This window comes from Physella acuta, unplaced genomic scaffold (genome assembly GCF_028476545.2).
Source record: "Physella acuta isolate Inbredline_101_S28 unplaced genomic scaffold, ASM2847654v3 ptg002066l, whole genome shotgun sequence".
In the NCBI taxonomy this organism is placed as follows: domain Eukaryota; kingdom Metazoa; phylum Mollusca; class Gastropoda; family Physidae; genus Physella; species Physella acuta.
Genome location: NW_026733569.1, coordinates 1 through 17,902, shown reverse-complemented (window position 1 = coordinate 17,902; position 17,902 = coordinate 1). Strand labels below are relative to the sequence as shown.

Here is a 17,902-nt window from a genome sequence, read left to right as displayed (position 1 = left end):
GTTGTTATGTCCAGGGTGTGTGAGAGGGTTGTTATGACTAGGATGTGTGAGAGGGTTGTTATGAATAGGATGTGTGAGAGGGTTGTTATGACCAGAGTGTGTGAGAGGGTTGTTATGTCCAGGTGTGTGAGGGTTGTTATGACTAGGATGTGTGAGAGGGTTGTTATGACTAGGGTGTGTGAGAGGGTTGTTATGACTAGGGTGTGTGAGAGGGTTGTTATGTCCAGGTGTGTGAGAGGGTTGTTATGACTAGGATGTGTGAGAGGGTTGTTATGACTAGGGTGTGTGAGAGGGTTGTTATGACTAGGGTGTGTGAGAGGGTTGTTATGTCCAGGTGTGTGAGAGGGTTGTTATGACTAGGATGTGTGAGAGGGTTGTTATGAACAGGGAGTGTGAGAGGGGTTCACATTGTTTACTGTTGCTTTTCGTTTGCTTGTATTTGGTTCTATTTCTGTAACAATTCTAAAATAGTTCTAACAATTTACATCAACTCTTTGTTTTGAAATTAGCTATTTTTTTCTAAAAGCTGGGCATGTTAAATGGTATTACTTTAGTAATAGACCATGTACTGCACAGTTTCTAAGGTTGTTTTTTAACTGTTAGCCTGCTAGATCTAGTCATGGTTAAAAAAAGAATTCAAGTTTTGTCCGAGACTCATATGCAGTGGATCGTCTCAAGGGGGGGGGGGGGGGATGTTCCAATTTTTACCCGGGGACAAACTTTCGATTTGCACCCCCCCCCTCAAACTTTCGATTTGCACCCCCCCTCATACTTTTTATATATACCGAGGTGTCTATGGGGGGGGGGGTTATGACCCCCCCTACCCCCCCCCTGCCTACGCCACTGCTCATATGCAGCATAGTTTTTCACGTGAAGTTGATGTCTTCATGTGAAGCACTTAGATACACTGTCTGTGTGGCCATGACAAAATCCAGTTATTGGCCAGAATAGAAAACACACAAATAAAATTAAATGTAATTTTTTTTTATTATAAATGTTAGACGAGCCTCAACGATGACACACAAGCACGCCTTCAATTGCTAGGAACAATCACATTCGTTCAGGCTAAGCTATAGTTTTAGATGTTCCCTTGGCTTCCGATGTTCCTTCAGGCTAAGCTATAGTTTTAGATGTTCCCTTATAAGAGGATTTAGATGTTCCCCAAGGCTAAGCTAAAGCTTCAGATGTTCCTTCAGAAAAAGCCATAGTTTTAGATGTTCCCTCAGACAAAGCTGTAGATGTTCCCTCAGACAAAGCTGTAGATGTTCCCCCAGACAAAGCTGTAGATGTTCCCTCAGACAAAGCTGTAGATGTTCCCCCAGACAAAGCTGTAGATGTTCCCTCAGACAAAGCTGTAGATGTTCCCTCAGACAAAGCTGTAGTTTTTAGGCCAGGAGCGCAGCTTGCAGGTGGGATGTCTGAGGGGGTCAGCAAACAGCCCAATGTTCTGGCTTTCTTTCTGGGTCTGCCAACAACCCCCGTGAAATGTGGGGTCCTCCACGTCCAGTACTATACGAGCCTCAGGGGCGGGTGGGTCGCCCTTCTGCATCTGGGAGTGTTAGAGGCTTCACGTCAGTTTGTGTTAGAGGCTACATGTTTGTGTTAGAGGCTACATGTTTGTGTTAGAGGCTACATGTTTGTGTTAGGGGCTAGATGTTTGTGTTAGAGGCTAGATGTTTGTGTTAGAGGCTAGATGTTTGTGTTAGAGGCTACATGTTTGTGTTAGAGGCTACATGTTTGTGTTAGAGGCTACATGTTTGTGTTAGAGGCTACATGTTTGTGTTAGAGGCTACATGTTTGTGTTAGAGGCTACATGTTTGTGTTAGAGGCTACATGTTTGTGTTAGAGGCTACATGTTTGTGTTAGAGGCTACATGTTTGTGTTAGAGGCTACATGTTTGTGTTAGAGGCTACATAGTACATGTTTGTGTTAGAGGCTACATGTTTGTGTTAGAGGCTACATGTCAGTTTGTGTTAGAGGCTACATGTTTGTGTTAGAGGCTACATGTTTGTGTTAGAGGCTACATGTTTGTGTTAGAGGCTACATGTTTGTGTTAGAGGCTACATGTTTGTGTTAGAGGCTACATGTTTGTGTTAGAGGCTACATGTTTGTGTTAGAGGCTACATGTCAGTTTGTGTTAGAGGCTACATGTTTGTGTTAGAGGCTACATGTCAGTTTGTGTTAGAGGCTACATGTTTGTGTTAGAGGCTACATGTTTGTGTTAGAGGCTACATGTTTGTGTTAGAGGCTACATGTTTGTGTTAGAGGCTACATGTTTGTGTTAGAGGCTACATGTCAGTTTGTGTTAGAGGCTACATGTTTGTGTTAGAGGCTAGATGTTTGTGTTAGAGGCTACATGTTTGTGTTAGAGGCTACATGTTTGTGTTAGAGGCTACGTGTCAGTTTGTGTTAGAGGCTACATGTTTGTGTTAGAGGCTACATGTTTGTGTTAGAGGCTACATGTTTGTGTTAGAGGCTACATGTTTGTGTTAGAGGCTACATGTTTGTGTTAGAGGCTACATGTTTGTGTTAGAGGCTACATGTTTGTGATAGAGGCTACATGTTTGTGTTAGAGGCTACATGTTTGTGTTAGAGGCTACATGTTTGTGTTAGAGGCTACATGTTTGTGTTAGAGGCTACATGTTTGTGCTAGAGGCTACATGTTTGTGTTAGAGGCTACATGTTTGTGTTAGAGGCTACATGTTTGTGTTAGAGGCTACATGTTTGTGTTAGAGGCTACATGTCAGTTTGTGTTAGAGGCTACATGTTTGTGTTAGAGGCTACATGTTTGTGTTAGAGGCTACATGTTTGTGCTAGAGGCTACATGTTTGTGTTAGAGGCTACATGTTTGTGTTAGAGGCTACATGTTTGTGTTAGAGGCTACATGTTTGTGTTAGAGGCTACATGTTTGTGTTAGAGGCTACATGTCAGTTTGTGTTAGAGGCTACATGTTTGTGTTAGAGGCTACATGTTTGTGTTAGAGGCTACATGTTTGTGTTAGAGGCTACATGTTTGTGTTAGAGGCTACATGTTTGTGTTAGAGGCTACATGTTTGTGTTAGAGGCTACATGTTTGTGTTAGAGGCTACATGTTTGTGTTAGAGGCTACATGTTTGTGTTAGAGGCTACATGTTTGTGTTAGAGGCTACATGTTTGTGTTAGAGGCTACATGTTTGTGTTAGAGGCTACATGTTTGTGTTAGAGGCTACATGTTTGTGTTAGAGGCTACATGTTTGTGTTAGAGGCTACATGTTTGTGTTAGAGGCTACATGTTTGTGTTAGAGGCTACATGTTTGTGTTAGAGGCTACATGTTTGTGTTAGAGGCTACATGTTTGTGTTAGAGGCTACATGTTTGTGTTAGAGGCTACATGTTTGTGCTAGAGGCTACATGTTTGTGTTAGAGGCTACATGTTTGTGTTAGAGGCTACATGTTTGTGTTAGAGGCTACACGTTTGTGTTAGAGGCTACATGTCAGTTTGTGTTAGAGGCTACATGTTTGTGTTAGAGGCTACACGTTTGTGTTAGAGGCTACATGTTTGTGCTAGAGGCTACATGTTTGTGTTAGAGGCTACATGTTTGTGTTAGAGGCTACATGTTTGTGTTAGAGGCTACATGTCAGTTTGTGTTAGAGGCTACATGTTTGTGTTAGAGGCTACATGTCAGTTTGTGTTAGAGGCTACATGTTTGTGTTAGAGGCTACATGTCAGTTTGTGTTAGAGGCTACATGTTTGTGTTAGAGGCTACATGTTTGTGTTAGAGGCTACATGTCAGTTTGTGTTAGAGGCTACATGTTTGTGTTAGAGGCTACATGTTTGTGTTAGAGGCTACATGTTTGTGTTAGAGGCTACATGTTTGTGTTAGAGGCTACATGTTTGTGTTAGAGGCTACATGTTTGTGTTAGAGGCTACATGTTTGTGTTAGAGGCTACATGTTTGTGTTAGAGGCTACATGTTTGTGTTAGAGGCTACATGTTTGTGTTAGAGGCTACATGTTTGTGTTAGAGGCTACATGTTTGTGTTAGAGGCTACATGTTTGTGTTAGAGGCTACATGTTTGTGTTAGAGGCTACATGTCAGTTTGTGTTAGAGGCTACATGTTTGTGTTAGAGGCTACATGTTTGTGTTAGAGGCTACATGTTTGTGTTAGAGGCTACATGTTTGTGTTAGAGGCTACATGTCAGTTTGTGTTAGAGGCTACATGTTTGTGTTAGAGGCTACATGTTTGTGTTAGAGGCTACATGTTTGTGTTAGAGGCTACATGTTTGTGTTAGAGGCTACATGTTTGTGCTAGAGGCTACATGTTTGTGTTAGAGGCTACATGTTTGTGTTAGAGGCTACATGTTTGTGTTAGAGGCTACATGTCAGTTTGTGTTAGAGGCTACATGTTTGTGTTAGAGGCTACATGTTTGTGTTAGAGGCTACATGTTTGTGTTAGAGGCTACATGTTTGTGTTAGAGGCTACATGTTTGTGTTAGAGGCTACATGTTTGTGTTAGAGGCTACATGTCAGTTTGTGTTAGAGGCTACATGTTTGTGTTAGAGGCTACATGTTTGTGTTAGAGGCTACATGTTTGTGTTAGAGGCTACATGTTTGTGCTAGAGGCTACATGTTTGTGTTAGAGGCTACATGTTTGTGTTAGAGGCTACATGTTTGTGTTAGAGGCTACATGTTTGTGTTAGAGGCTACATGTTTGTGTTAGAGGCTACATGTTTGTGTTAGAGGCTACATGTTTGTGTTAGAGGCTACATGTCAGTTTGTGTTAGAGGCTACATGTTTGTGTTAGAGGCTACATGTTTGTGTTAGAGGCTACATGTTTGTGTTAGAGGCTACATGTTTGTGTTAGAGGCTACATGTTTGTGCTAGAGGCTACATGTTTGTGTTAGAGGCTAGATGTTTGTGTTAGAGGCTAGATGTTTGTGTTAGAGGCTACATGTTTGTGTTAGAGGCTACATGTTTGTGTTAGAGGCTACATGTTTGTGTTAGAGGCTACATGTTTGTGTTAGAGGCTACATGTTTGTGTTAGAGGCTACATGTTTGTGTTAGAGGCTACATGTTTGTGTTAGAGGCTACATGTTTGTGTTAGAGGCTACATGTTTGTGTTAGAGGCTACATGTTTGTGTTAGAGGCTACATGTTTGTGTTAGAGGCTACATGTTTGTGTTAGAGGCTACATGTTTGTGCTAGAGGCTACATGTTTGTGTTAGAGGCTACATGTTTGTGTTAGAGGCTACGTGTTTTTTTTTACAACCATCTAAACTTCTCTCATATATTGAGTAAAGTTTTTGAAAAATCTTTACAAACAGATCTAGTACAGGCAGCCTAGGTTAGAACTAGCAAGGGTTAGAACTCAAGACCTACTTCATTGCGGACTTCCCAGAGGGGGCGTGACTCCGGTAAACGTTCGAGTAGAGTTACATGTTTCCGGGTGGTTAGTTCGTCGCCACGTCGTAGGTTGCCCTCATAGTCCAGGCCCCAGCTGGAGAAACAAAGCGGGATTTAGTATGTTTGTTGGGCTGAGGGGGTGGGGGTGGGGGGGGGGGGGGGGCTCGGATCTGTCGCATTATAGATGGTGATGGTATGCACTTTTTCCCCAATGGCACTATAACGACCCAGGTGTAGGTCTACAACATATTAACTTCAAGTCGGTCTCCTAAATAGTGTACAGAGTGGAGACAAATATAACCAAGTGAGACAAATCTAACCAAGGGAGACTAATCTAACCAAGGGAGACTAATCTAATCAAGGGAGACAAATTCAATTAAGGAAGACAAATCTGAAGCATCTACGAGGGAAAAATCCAAAGCACATAGAGGAGGTAAATCTAAACCACTCAGGGGAGACAATCTAAAGCTCTCAGGGTAGATAAACCTATAGCACCTAGTGAAGAAAATTGGATGTGAACACCCAGTGGCGTAGCGAGGTCGGGTGTCACCCGGTGCGGCACTTAATGGTGTCACCCCCCCCCCCCAAGGGCGTAGCGACTCTTCCCGGGGACAAACTTTCAATTTTCGATTTGCACCCCCCTTCGAACTTTCGATTTGCACCCCCCTTCGAACTTTCGATTTGCAACCCCCCCCCCCTCAAACTTTCGATTTGCACCCCCTCCTCGAACTTTCAATTTGCACCCCCCCCCCCTCAAACTTTCGATTTGCACCCCACCCCCCTCAAATTTTTCTCTATTTTTGCCTTGGTGTCACCCCCCTAAGTGGTGTCACCCGGTGCGGTCCGCACCCCTCGCACCCCCCCCCCCCCCGCTACGCCTCTGTGAACACCTCTGCTTTTATTATACGACTATATGAAGATTGATAGAGAAATATTGAAAACCTGTGAAACCAAGCTGGAGTAGGTACGTTGTAGATCCAAGGTTTGCCGTTTGCCTCCATGGTGAACTCGTTTGTACTGCCGTCTGCGAGACAAAGAGCGATGTTGCCAGGTTTTTCTCACTAGCGGTGTTAAAGATAGCAAACATAACAATGGATTAGATTCTGATCATGTGGAATGGCGTCAGGTAGAGACATACGTGGTCACGTAGACACACATGGCATCACGTAGACACATGGCATCACGTAGACACACATGGCATCACGTAGACACATATGGGATCACGTAGACACACATGGGATCACGTAGACACACATGGGATCACGTAGACACACATGGGATCACGTAGACACACATGGCATCACGTAGACACACATGGGATCACGTACACACACATGGGATCACGTAGACACACATGGGATCACGTACACACACATGGGATCACGTAGACACACATGGCATCACGTACACACACATGGCATCACGTAGACACACATGGGATCACGTAGACACACATGGGATCACGTAGACACACATGGGATCACGTACACACACATGGCATCACGTAGACACACATGGCATCACGTAGACACACATGGCATCACGTAGACACACATGGCATCACGTAGACACACATGAGATCAGTTATATGATTAGGATGTATTTACGTGTCTACACAGTATAACACAGTTTATACAATGCAATGCTCAATGCTTCATTCGTCTATAAGTTTCCTGTTATTTCACTACGTTGTGCCCATGACGTAATTGCTGGCATTGCTTATTTAGTTATTACACCATCGTGAGGTATGTTAATTAAACCATCCAGTGATATGCTGATACCGCCATCGTATGGTATGTTAATTAAACCATTCTGTTGTATGTTAATTAAACCATTCTGTTGTATGTTAATTAAACCATTCTGGTGTATGTTAATTAAAGCATCCAGTGCAGTGGTATGCTAGTGATGGTTTTATTTGATTAAACCAGCTGTTGCGTTGATAGGCCTTCTTGATGTTGGTGTGGGTGGCGGTGTGGGGGTCGCTGGTATATTGCCGCTACTGAGAATGACCGGTCCAATAGTCACCAGCCTTCTTCTACTGCTGCCCTACTGACCGTTGGTAAAACACGGGGGATTTCTTGCAAGAAACTGGTGTCTTCCTTTCATTCGCCCAACTTGGGGTGGTGTTTCAATACAAATAAACATCCAGCACTATCAGCTGTCACCCACCACAAATCATCTTCGACGTTGCCTTCATTTTTTACTATCGATGTCACTTCCATTTTTTTTTTAACTACAAAAAAAAGCAACAACAGAACATAAAATGGACAAAAGTCCGTGTTATGTCCTGACCGCCAATCAAACCCTACGAACAAATAAACAAAAATAACCGGAAATCACTTTGAATCTTTTGATTTTGTGTAGATCTACAACCAGTTAATTTATCGTGGTCGTTTTTTTTTTTTATACCAACAATCGGTTGTAAATGGCCAATAAACAGCAAGATACAAAGATAGCATACCAGGGTTAGAAAGGGACGTGGCAAAACGCGATATAACAGTAATTACTAGATCTAATTATAAATATATTTTCGTAGATCTAGAATATTATTATTGTTGTTAACATTATTAAAGTAAAATAAGATAAGCTGTTAAGCTTTTACCGCCAATTTTACAGTCAGTTCCGTGTTTTTTTTTATCGACCGTCTTCAAGTTTAGTTCGGAGCGAAGCAAGTTGAGCATCTGAAGATGTTTGTAGAAGTAACCACTAGGGTCTAGATCTAGATTCTAGATCTACTTCCTTTTAAAATAGGTTCACTTTTGTACACATCTTAGAATGACGTCATTGAATAATTAATTATCTACAACATCTATGTGGATTAGCAATACATTTAATTTAGGTTAACGAATACATATTACTTTCAGATAGGTGAAACTGCGGAAGCTCATTATATGTAATCATGATCATTAATTCGTTGTTGTGGGTTACCGTGAATACATTACATAACACGAAAACATTACAATAAACGACGTTGTATTTTCAAAACGTCAATTATACTTCAGATGGGGGTACCGTCGGCGTGGTCGAGTCAGTAAAGCTAAACCGAAAAGTCTCGAAAGCTCATTAGCTGGGGGCATCAACTCTCTAGGAGAGACAACTCCAAAATCAAAATAACTGCTGCCTTGTAGTTCATTCTTGGTTGGACAAAGGCTATGGAAGCAAATCCAAAAAACAAAAAAAAAAAGCAGGCTGAAATCGGGAGTCAACAAATGGCGCGTAACCAGTTGAAACGTAATATTTAATTGTGTTGGAGGGTGTGAGGGGGAGGGTTTTCGAGAGATATAAATGAATGTATTTGTATACCGTTATGTATAATATTGTAGTGTAATCAGAGGCGTAGCGAGGGGGGGGGGGGGGGGGCGGGGGTGCGGACCGCACCGGGTGACACCATTTAGGGGGGGTGACACCAAGGCAAAAAAAATAGCAAAATATATTGAGAAAAACTTGAGGGGTGGGGGTGCAAATCGAAAGTTTGACGGGGGGGGGGGGTGCAAATTGAAAATTTGTCCCCGGGAAGGGGTCGCTACGCCTCTGGGGGGTGACACCATTAAGTGCCGCACCAGGTGACACCCGACCTCGCTGCGCCACTGAGTGTAATACACATCCAGTTCGCGGATTGTGTTATCGTCTTTTTAAAAATGTAGCTGACCCAGTTTAGTGATGGAAAAAAACACGGAAGGTCCAATTCAAGGTAAAACTATAATATTATTTATTTACACATCAATCTATTTACAGCTAACACTCGACTTCTTACTAATACTTTAAATATGCAACCAACACTTCTCCCTACACACTCCCATGACCAACTCTAACACTATCTACATTTTAACTCTCTTTCCTCTAGCGCTACCTAACTCTAATCCACGTCTCACGTGACCAGTCATCTCCTGCAATTCTATTGGTCTACCTGACTACGCTTTGCTCTGTTTCTGCTTTCTTCTGCTTGACCTCTATGACGTATAACTTGCGTCATCACAGAGGGACTTTCTTCTAGAACTTAAGAACAAAGAAGAAGAAAGAAGAAGATGATGAAATACTGAACATTTTATAAATAGGCTATATGGCACCATATGCCTCTCCCTTGAGCCATCAGCTGTTTGAAGAGAGAGGTCACAAGCAACATCTAGCTCTTCTCTACATACTTCAAATTATCCAATCATGTAACCGACTATGGAGCAATTCATGTCGCCTTTACTTTCTCTAGCATGATTCCGTGGGCTGGGCCGCCGGCAAATATAACACTGGGCCGCCGGCATTGGCAAAATCAACAAAAATGCCTGCCAATGGGCCCGATTTGAGATGCCTTTAAAGTGAACTGAATAATGGCACTATCAAAGGACAGAACCAAAAATTATGCCCCGTATAAGGAAGTTGCATTTAACAGTATCTATTTTCTAGGCCTCTCATACAGAGTTTCTTCCAGGCATCTCTTCCTGGGGGGGGGGGGGGGGAGGGACCGCCCCTCCCCCCCCCCCCCCGAACGAAATGAAATTTATATAATTTATATAGAAAATATATACTTTTAACAGTGTCCGCTCCCCACCCCCCCCCCAAAGAAAGTCTACCGCCCCCCCCCGAACATTTCAAGTGCCCCCCCCCCCCCGCCCCGGAGAAAAAAGTCTGGAAGAAACACTTCTCTCATAGTTCTAGAAACCCTTGATGGTAAGTATAGTAAAACTGGTTTTATATTTTATAGGCCTAGAGCACGTGTGTATTAAATGATTCTTGAATTTTGTATAAAAATATGTATCCCTTCTGCCTTCTTGAAAGTGGGATTTTGTAAATAATTTGTGAAAATAAAATGTCAGTAGAAATCAACAAGCTCTAGAACCACCATGATTTTGACACAACTTGATCTGCAATAGCAGTCCAGCTGCTTGTGTAACACAATCTCAAACTCTGAAACCGACCTTACAAGTTACTAGCATTAGCCGATTCGCATTGATTTTCTGTAGAACTACTAGATCTAGATCTAACTGCTGTAAAGCTAAGCCCTAGGATAAGGAGCGCAATCTATTCTGTACTGCAATCTATTCTGTACTGCAGGATCATATTTTATTTATTTCACTATCCATACAGGCCAGGCCCTGCACTGTTGACTGTCATTTATTTGTTGAGGTAAAAACAAATTAAAAGTTAGATTACTAATTACTAGATCTACTATTTATTGTTTTTAATATTTAATATTCAACTTATTTCAACTTAATTATTTATATATTATAAGACTTATTTCAATATTAATATTTGTATATAGATCTAGCACTATCCTCCACTTATGTGCTCATCATCTTCACTCATATAGTAGTCGATCTCCTTACCAAAACCGGAAGTCAGAACCTGACCCTGAAACGTCATGCTCTTTTAGTTTCGCATTTTAAGTGTTTTTGGGGGGTCCTATATACAAAAAATGAAAAAACTGCTAATCTAGCAATATCTCATCACTATTTTAATGCGAAATGCTAAGGAAATGGATACTATGGCTTAAATGCCAGAAAACATTTGCGAGATATGTAGTAATAATTAATACAAGCATTTCTTATGGAGCACTCTCATTAGGAACTGAACTGCAACGAAAAAACGACCGACCTCCGGCATCAGCGCTCGACAGCTCCTAGATAAATATATATTTGAGATATTTACCATGATTAATTACAACTAGAATACCCGTCATCCGTTGGATAACTGTGGGGTTTCGGGGGTCATCCATAAAAAAACATCACGTCTGTCACTCAGAGGCATAGCGACCCTTCCCGGCGCCCGGGACAAACTTTTCGATTTTAACCCCCCCCCCCCAAGATTGTCGATTTTTAACCCCCCCCCCCCTCAATACTTTTGATGTGCACCCCCCCCCCCCCCTCCCCCACTCAAACTTTCGATTTGCACCCCCTCAACCTTTCAATTTATTTTTCCAAACCATTTTGGCCGCCCCAACATATGTCCCCCCCGCCCCCCTTCCCCCCTCCACCTCCCCTTCCCCCCCCCCGCCTCCCCCCCTCCCCCCCCCCGCCTCCCCTCCCGCCCCCCCCACCCTCCTAGCTACGCTACTGCATGTGTCACTTATGGTCACAAAAAACAGACCCCACATTCAAAAATATGTTTTTTATCTTTTAAAAACACCGAAAACACCGATTTCGGACTATCCCTTCATATACTGACGTCACATGTGACCTACTCAACTCTACTTCACCTGCCCAGTGTTCCGCCAAGTCTCAGACAACATGTTTTTATCGTTTAAAAAACGATTCCAGCCGAGCATGTCTCTGACCACACTATCCTTTCATATGCTTAGGACAAAGAAACAGATGAACTCTACTTCACCTGCCCTGTATCCTGCCAAGTTCAGATAGGCAACTTTATCATTCACATCTAAAAAAAAAAATATTGAAAAAAAAATATCATTGACATATTGGTCTAGAAACCTGTGCCACCCACATGAGAGCGGGCTACGCTACCAACTTAGCTATTTACTCGTGACGTCACAAATGAATTTTTTATACTATATTTTGAGTCTCCGCGCATAGATCTAGTAGTAGTAACTTTCAAATTAAATTTAATCTTAAATTAGCCAAACAAAGATTTATATAAAATAATTAAGGCCTGAAATAGATTCTAGATGTAGTAAGGCCTGAAATAGATTCTAGATGTAGAATTTACATTAAGTCTAGATCTAGAATTTACACTGAGTCTAGTAGTGACCTAGAATCTAGATCTAGGCTAGATCTAGGCTAGATTCATAACTTCCCTTCGACAGCTGATCTTTAGATCTAGAGAAATTTATCGTAAAACTAATGTAAAAGACAGTTGAAAATTGATATAAGTGTTGGAACGTAATAAATACAGCAAACGGACGTATTGTTTAAGTTATAGCCGGCAGAAAATTAGCTTTGTAACGCGTTAAACTTTTGAATGGGCCACAAAGTCTATGATGAGTCCGCCTTTTTATTGAACCAAAAAGTAAACACATCAAGGGACGTCACTATCCCCACAAAGTTTATTCAAAGTATTAACATTTTTAAAAAAATACGGTTATTTAACTATGAATAAATCAATAAATTAATTAACGTCTTTAAATAAATTTGTGATTAACAGTCTGTCTGCATTAAAAAATTATTCTCTACCTACATACTATTTTACAGCTCTCCACATAGAGCCGAACATATCAGGATACTTGATCAGGCAAACAAACAAACAAACAAAAAAAACAAAAAAATAAATATTCAAACATGTAAACAAACTTGACTTTTAGTAGTATATAGATGATGCTGCTTCCCTTCTGCCAAAAATCCAATTCCCCATAGAGAAATACCATGCCGCTGCTATTTTAGCAACGTTACGCCATTGTTACGCTAGTTGTCAGATAGAAACCAACTAATTTTTGTTTTTGCGGAATGCACTGTTAAGTCTAGTATTTTTAATTATAATTCAGTTTTAGCATGTGCAGAAATTGTGGGCATATTATTGTATTAAAGTATTAGTAATTTTATAAGTATATTGATTTTTTTTTTCTTCACTGCAAGCCAAGTAGGCCGACTGCACTGTTAGTTTCATTGAACATAATTCGTGACCGGTCATTAACCTTGTTTATATTAATACTTCGTGGCCTACCCGACTGTATAATTTATATGAAATTATATGTAGTTTTTAATTAGGCCTTAGTATTGTATTTTAAACAATGCTCATTTCCGAGCCTTTTTGTGCTAGATGTACTTAGGCCTACTGGCAATTTTTTTTTATTTTTAGACTTGGTCAACCTCGTTAATGCTGTTGTGTTAGTTAAAAAATATAGGAATTGTGTGTAAAATTTACGCAGTTACTCAGTTACTACGTAGAATGATATCAATAAATGAAGTAGTAATTATTTCCTTTTAGTTTTAGAAATCTTTTGATACAAAATGTCTAATATTTTATTTTCCAATACATCGTGGTGTGTGGCAGAGTAAACAGGAACGGTGCGGTAGGTGACCTAGAATCTCCGAGTTCGAATCCGACGTAAATCAGTTGTGCGTTATTTTATTGTTTCACATGGGAAATGCCACGAGCGGTTTTATTTTCTTTCTTTTCAAAAAAAATTTTTTTGAACGAAATAATATTTAAAAAAATAATTATTCAAAATTTTCCAAAACATCATCGCTCGCGAGATCGACTGCTTACATTTTCTTGTCTGCGGGAGAAAAATGTTGACACGGTCGAGGGTTCACCGTGAGTTCAGCAGGCCTACCATACATACGTCACAGCATTAACTATTGCTGTTTAGAGATCGTCGGTGGGCATCCCACCCCTCCCCTCATAAACAAGCAAATTGTAAATCAACTTAGGGTCATTTTAAGTTCACGCAAGCTTACAGGACTGTAGATTTACTACGCATAGCTGGTAAAAAAAAAAAAAAAAAGAAAACTTCGCCTAACCTAATGCTACTAACAGAAGAGAATACTAATTATAGAGTATTTAATTTGAAAGTTAAAAAAAAAATTATTTATCATCTTACCTAATAATACTGTATTGTCGTTACAGTTAGAAGGACTAGATCTAGATTTCTGTCAGATCTATTTTTAGTTTTGGATATTAATTTTATTGTCATCTTCATGGGTATTGATTGTTCAATTCATCATGGAATGCCTAATGTCTTAATTGTACATTGTACATAGAATTTATAATAAATATGTCTGATATTTCCTTAATAAACATAATGAATATAAAGTTTTATTTCTAACAAAATGTTTTGGTTTTTTTTGGTAACTAAAATACCCAATGTTGTCGTAATTGCTATGACATCATGCTACGAATGGAAAACACCAAACCAACGTAAACTTTTTTGATATCTTTTGATGGCGAAAAGAGTTCGCATTTTAAGATGTTAATAGGTCATTTTGTTTTTGTTGTTTTCTCGGCCCCTATTAAGCTAGACCATTAAATTTGGTCTCAAATTAACCAGTAAGTGATATGGTTTGTAATGATATATGATAAGTGACAGAAAATTTTAATTAAAAAATTGTAATAAGACAACCTATCATATAGTCATCATCATCATGCGCTGCCCAGTGTTGGAAATTTATGTAAACATTTTAAAATAAAAGTCTAAATGTAACTTCAAAGAAGACTACAAGGGGTAGTCCATAAATGACGTCACACTCGTAGGGGGGGCCCGTAATGAGTGTGTGTGTGGGGGGGTCATATGGTGTGATGTCACACTTTTGCTTTATAAAAACTCAATGTTTAAAAACAAATGTTGGCCGGTATTTTGCTTTTTAGAAAACTGTTTTAATAAAAATTGTAATGGGAATTGATTAAAATACTCTATGTTGACACTAGTTGACAGAGTTCAGACAAGATTTTGGAAAAATATATTTTAAGAAAAATTCAACTGCAATTTTGAGGGGTTGTAGGCTGAGGTCTTACGTCATTTTGGGGGGGGGGGGGTGGGGGGGGGGGTTCTGGCTTTTTGTGACAGTGCTGATGGAGGAGAGGGGGGAGGTAAAAATTGTTAAAAAAAAGTGATGTCATTTATGCATGACCCCTAAGAGCATTTTTTTTTAAAAAGTAACTCAGCGGGTTTTGCCAAGTGGCCTCCTCAAATATCAATTATTAGAAATGGTTTAATTTTCACACCTATTTGAAAATTCTGTAGAACAAATCTTAAAGGATTTATGTTTTTTTATCCAAGTTATTATTGTTTATTTGTGTAGTGTATGCAATCAAAGAACTGGGGAAATCAAGTTTAAATTCCAGACGCAGTTATATCCCTTTAAAAAGGTAAAAATGAGCCATAAAAATAGTTAATTTTTTAATTAAATTTCACACCTATTTGAAAACCATTTATAACTGTATTATTATAAGTATTTAGTAAAACAAGAAGGGGAAGGCCTACGTACTAGACTCTATTGGCTAAAAATTTTGTTTGTATATTTTAGTATAATTAAGCTATATTAGATAACTGCTTTTATAGGACTGTAATATCAATCATATGTATTATAACTATTCATTGTGTGATATAACTATTCATTGTGTGATCTTAAGTGAGTTTTAAGAGTAACTTTTTTTTTAAAGCGTTTGTGTTCTATCTAGATCTAAACTAGAGGTTTTGAGATTTGCAACAACCATATTCTCATGACCTCATGTAATATCACAAAGTATCAAGATATTTGAAAACGTAAAGCCACAAGTACAAGATGGACGGTGGACCTACATTGCTATTTTCCTTATTACAACTTACTGACAGTGGTAAGATGTCGATTTATTCTTTTTAAATTTTATCAGCTGAATTTTAAGAATTCTAGTATGAAGTCAAAATGTGTGTTCTTAAAATTACTGACTGTCAAAAACTCTGCCATTATATAAATATTACGTCTAACTTGGGTTTTTGTGTGGTACTTATTATGTTTAGAAGCACATAGCTTGTAATGTTCAATGTAAATTTAAAATTAGCTCTAGTGCTGCTTCATTAAGACCTATATTGAAAATACCTTATGGACTAAACAAACAATCACCAATCAAGAAAAAAATCCATAAATGAATAGGTTAACCCCGGGGGGGGGTGGGTTGTAATGGCTAGAGGTAAAAGGAATAATTACTAGTTGGGTCAGTTGGCAACAGTAGGCTTGACCACATGATACATAAGAAAGTATTTTTTTCTTCCTCAAATTGGAGTAGATGGAAAATTTGTAAAAAAATTTAAACAATGCTATGATTTCTTTTTCCAGCTTTTCCTACAGGAAGCTTTTCTCACAGCTTAGGTCTTGAGACTTTTGTGCACATGTTGGCCAGGAAAACTTAAGAAAAGGTTAAACTCTCATTCGATGATGTGTGTGTGTGTGTGTTTAACCTCCATTTAATGATGTTTTTACTTTACCTAAGTATGCCAGCAGCAATGAGCAAATTATATTTGATTTTCATATTAACGCTTTTGTATACCTTATTATAAAGTATTTAATTTGACTAATTTGTTTAGTGCAAATTTTTGTTTCAGATCCAAGCAAGCTAATTCATGGATTTATTTGTATTCTTGAAAATTCTGGTAGGTGTTTTACAAATAAGACAAAAAACGGATTGACTCGACTTTTTAAATTTAAATTACTGATTAAATTTTCTTAGTTTTTAGTGCGAAGGCAGGGCTACCTACTTGAAAGGTTTTCTCAACAAAGTTTTTCAGTAAGACTGTTTGGGGTTACAGATTTGCCTTCTGTTTTAATAGCATCTTGAAGAAGTGACAAAAAATTAATTTAAAAAGGCAGCAGTTGACTTCAAAATTCTAAAAAAATCTTGAAAAGTTCTAAAAACTACGCTCTGAGTATTTTGTTGTACTTTTCCATTTCCAGTGGTTTACTCTCAGTTACTGCTAGTTAGCTGAAGTGGAATATTAGGTAAATAACTGTCTTTGTTACTGAAAATGTTTATTAGGATAGGCAGCCCTGCAAAGATAACCAATACGAATAAATTATACTATTATAATGTTTTGTAAACTAATATCTGTTTTTCTTACTACCCATAATTGGCCATTATTTTTAAAATCTGTATACAGGTTCTAGTAACATTCCTTTTGTGAAGCAGCTCACGATATAGTGACAGCAGAGAAAGGTCTTGAGACCCAAGTTCGGCAGTTAAAAGTTTTAAAGCAAAACTAACAGAAATGGATAAGATGCTTGAAGCTTGCTCAACCAATCATATTGCTAAAAGGGCCAGTACTCGGCAGGTGTGTTTTGGTGGGGTTTTTTTCAAAGAAATATTCTATACTTTCCATTGATACAATGTTTAGGTCAAACACTTGGGAAAATGTATTTCATTTACTTTTATTTTTTGCACAATCTTAGGGGAGAACGTTTTTTGAGGTTTGCAAGCTCTTGTATGCGGCATCCAATGAAAGTGTATTCACCACCCTGAGTGATCTCCCATTCTGTCACTACCCAGTTGTTTATGGGGCTGTTTTGGCAGGACTTGGTCTGGATTTGGAAGTTACTCTGTCTTCCTTTATTTTTGGTGTTTCAAGAACCTTGGTTTCCACTGCTGTTAGGCTGGATGTTTTGGTGCAATGGAGGTAGTTTATTCTGAAACTTTCTTGTTTTATCTTTAAATTATTTATTTCACTGTCGTTGAAAACAGATCTTTATAAACTACACATTTTTGAGCAAAATACTTTTTTAAAAATTTCTTGTCAGGGGCAAGAAGGTGCAACACATCTTACATCAAAGTATACCAGCTATTTTAGAAAGGTAGGCTTGTTTCTTATTTTAAACAAGTTGCTAAATCTCTAGATAACAGATGAAGCAGTTTATATGTTAGTGTAGCTGTTGTATGTGAAAGTATTATGTTCCTGATAAAAGTATATGTAAAGATGTTTACTTCTATACATACACTTTTCTGAAAGCAGAGAATTAAAAATAGATAAACCTAATAATAACTTATGATTTTTTCTTCTAGAAATGAATCAAAGAAAGTGGATGAAACAAGCATTAAGTTTCCCTGTAATGGACATCCTTCAGAACTCCCATGACAAATTGTTTAGTAAATTATTTTACTCATAGCTCCATAC

The 17,902-nt window shown here is 38.9% G+C and overlaps 2 protein-coding genes across 2 annotated transcripts; one reads left to right on the top strand and one right to left on the bottom strand.

The window, feature by feature from the left end:
* Positions 1-1,013: 1,013 nt before the first annotated feature.
* On the bottom strand, positions 1,014-8,101 carry LOC131931974 (uncharacterized). Its single transcript, XM_059288817.1, has 4 exons — positions 7,982-8,101; positions 6,322-6,440; positions 5,356-5,473; positions 1,014-1,549 (listed from the first exon to the last, which is right to left on the bottom strand). The coding sequence occupies exons 2-4, from the start codon at positions 6,378-6,380 to the stop codon at positions 1,367-1,369; spliced, it is 360 nt and encodes a 119-aa protein (XP_059144800.1). The 5' UTR covers positions 6,381-6,440; positions 7,982-8,101; the 3' UTR covers positions 1,014-1,366.
* A 2,144-nt stretch (positions 8,102-10,245) lies between these two features.
* LOC131931965 (uncharacterized) lies at positions 10,246-17,895 on the top strand. The gene is made up of 8 exons (XM_059288807.1): positions 10,246-10,497; positions 15,063-15,129; positions 15,442-15,597; positions 16,077-16,131; positions 16,966-17,065; positions 17,184-17,407; positions 17,529-17,560; positions 17,791-17,895. Exons 3-8 carry the CDS (start codon positions 15,546-15,548, stop codon positions 17,892-17,894), a joined length of 567 nt encoding a protein of 188 aa, XP_059144790.1. The 5' UTR covers positions 10,246-10,497; positions 15,063-15,129; positions 15,442-15,545; the 3' UTR covers position 17,895.
* Positions 17,896-17,902: the final 7 nt, after the last annotated feature.

Bases quoted from the DNA above. Each gene is read 5' to 3' on its own strand.
- LOC131931965 (XM_059288807.1), top strand. From the start codon at position 15,546: ATGGACGGTGGACCTACATTGCTATTTTCCTTATTACAACTTACTGAC. The intron at 15,598-16,076 runs GTAAGATGTCGA...TTCTTTTTCCAG, and splicing joins ATTACAACTTACTGACAGTG to CTTTTCCTACAGGAAGCTTT. The intron at 16,132-16,965 runs GTTGGCCAGGAA...TTGAGACCCAAG, and splicing joins CTTGAGACTTTTGTGCACAT to TTCGGCAGTTAAAAGTTTTA.
- LOC131931974 (XM_059288817.1), bottom strand. From the start codon at position 6,380: ATGGAGGCAAACGGCAAACCTTGGATCTACAACGTACCTACTCCAGCT. The intron at 5,474-6,321 runs GTTTTCAATATT...TTGTTTCTCCAG, and splicing joins ACTCCAGCTTGGTTTCACAG to CTGGGGCCTGGACTATGAGG. The intron at 1,550-5,355 runs GTAGGTCTTGAG...TAACACTCCCAG, and splicing joins TCTGGGAAGTCCGCAATGAA to ATGCAGAAGGGCGACCCACC.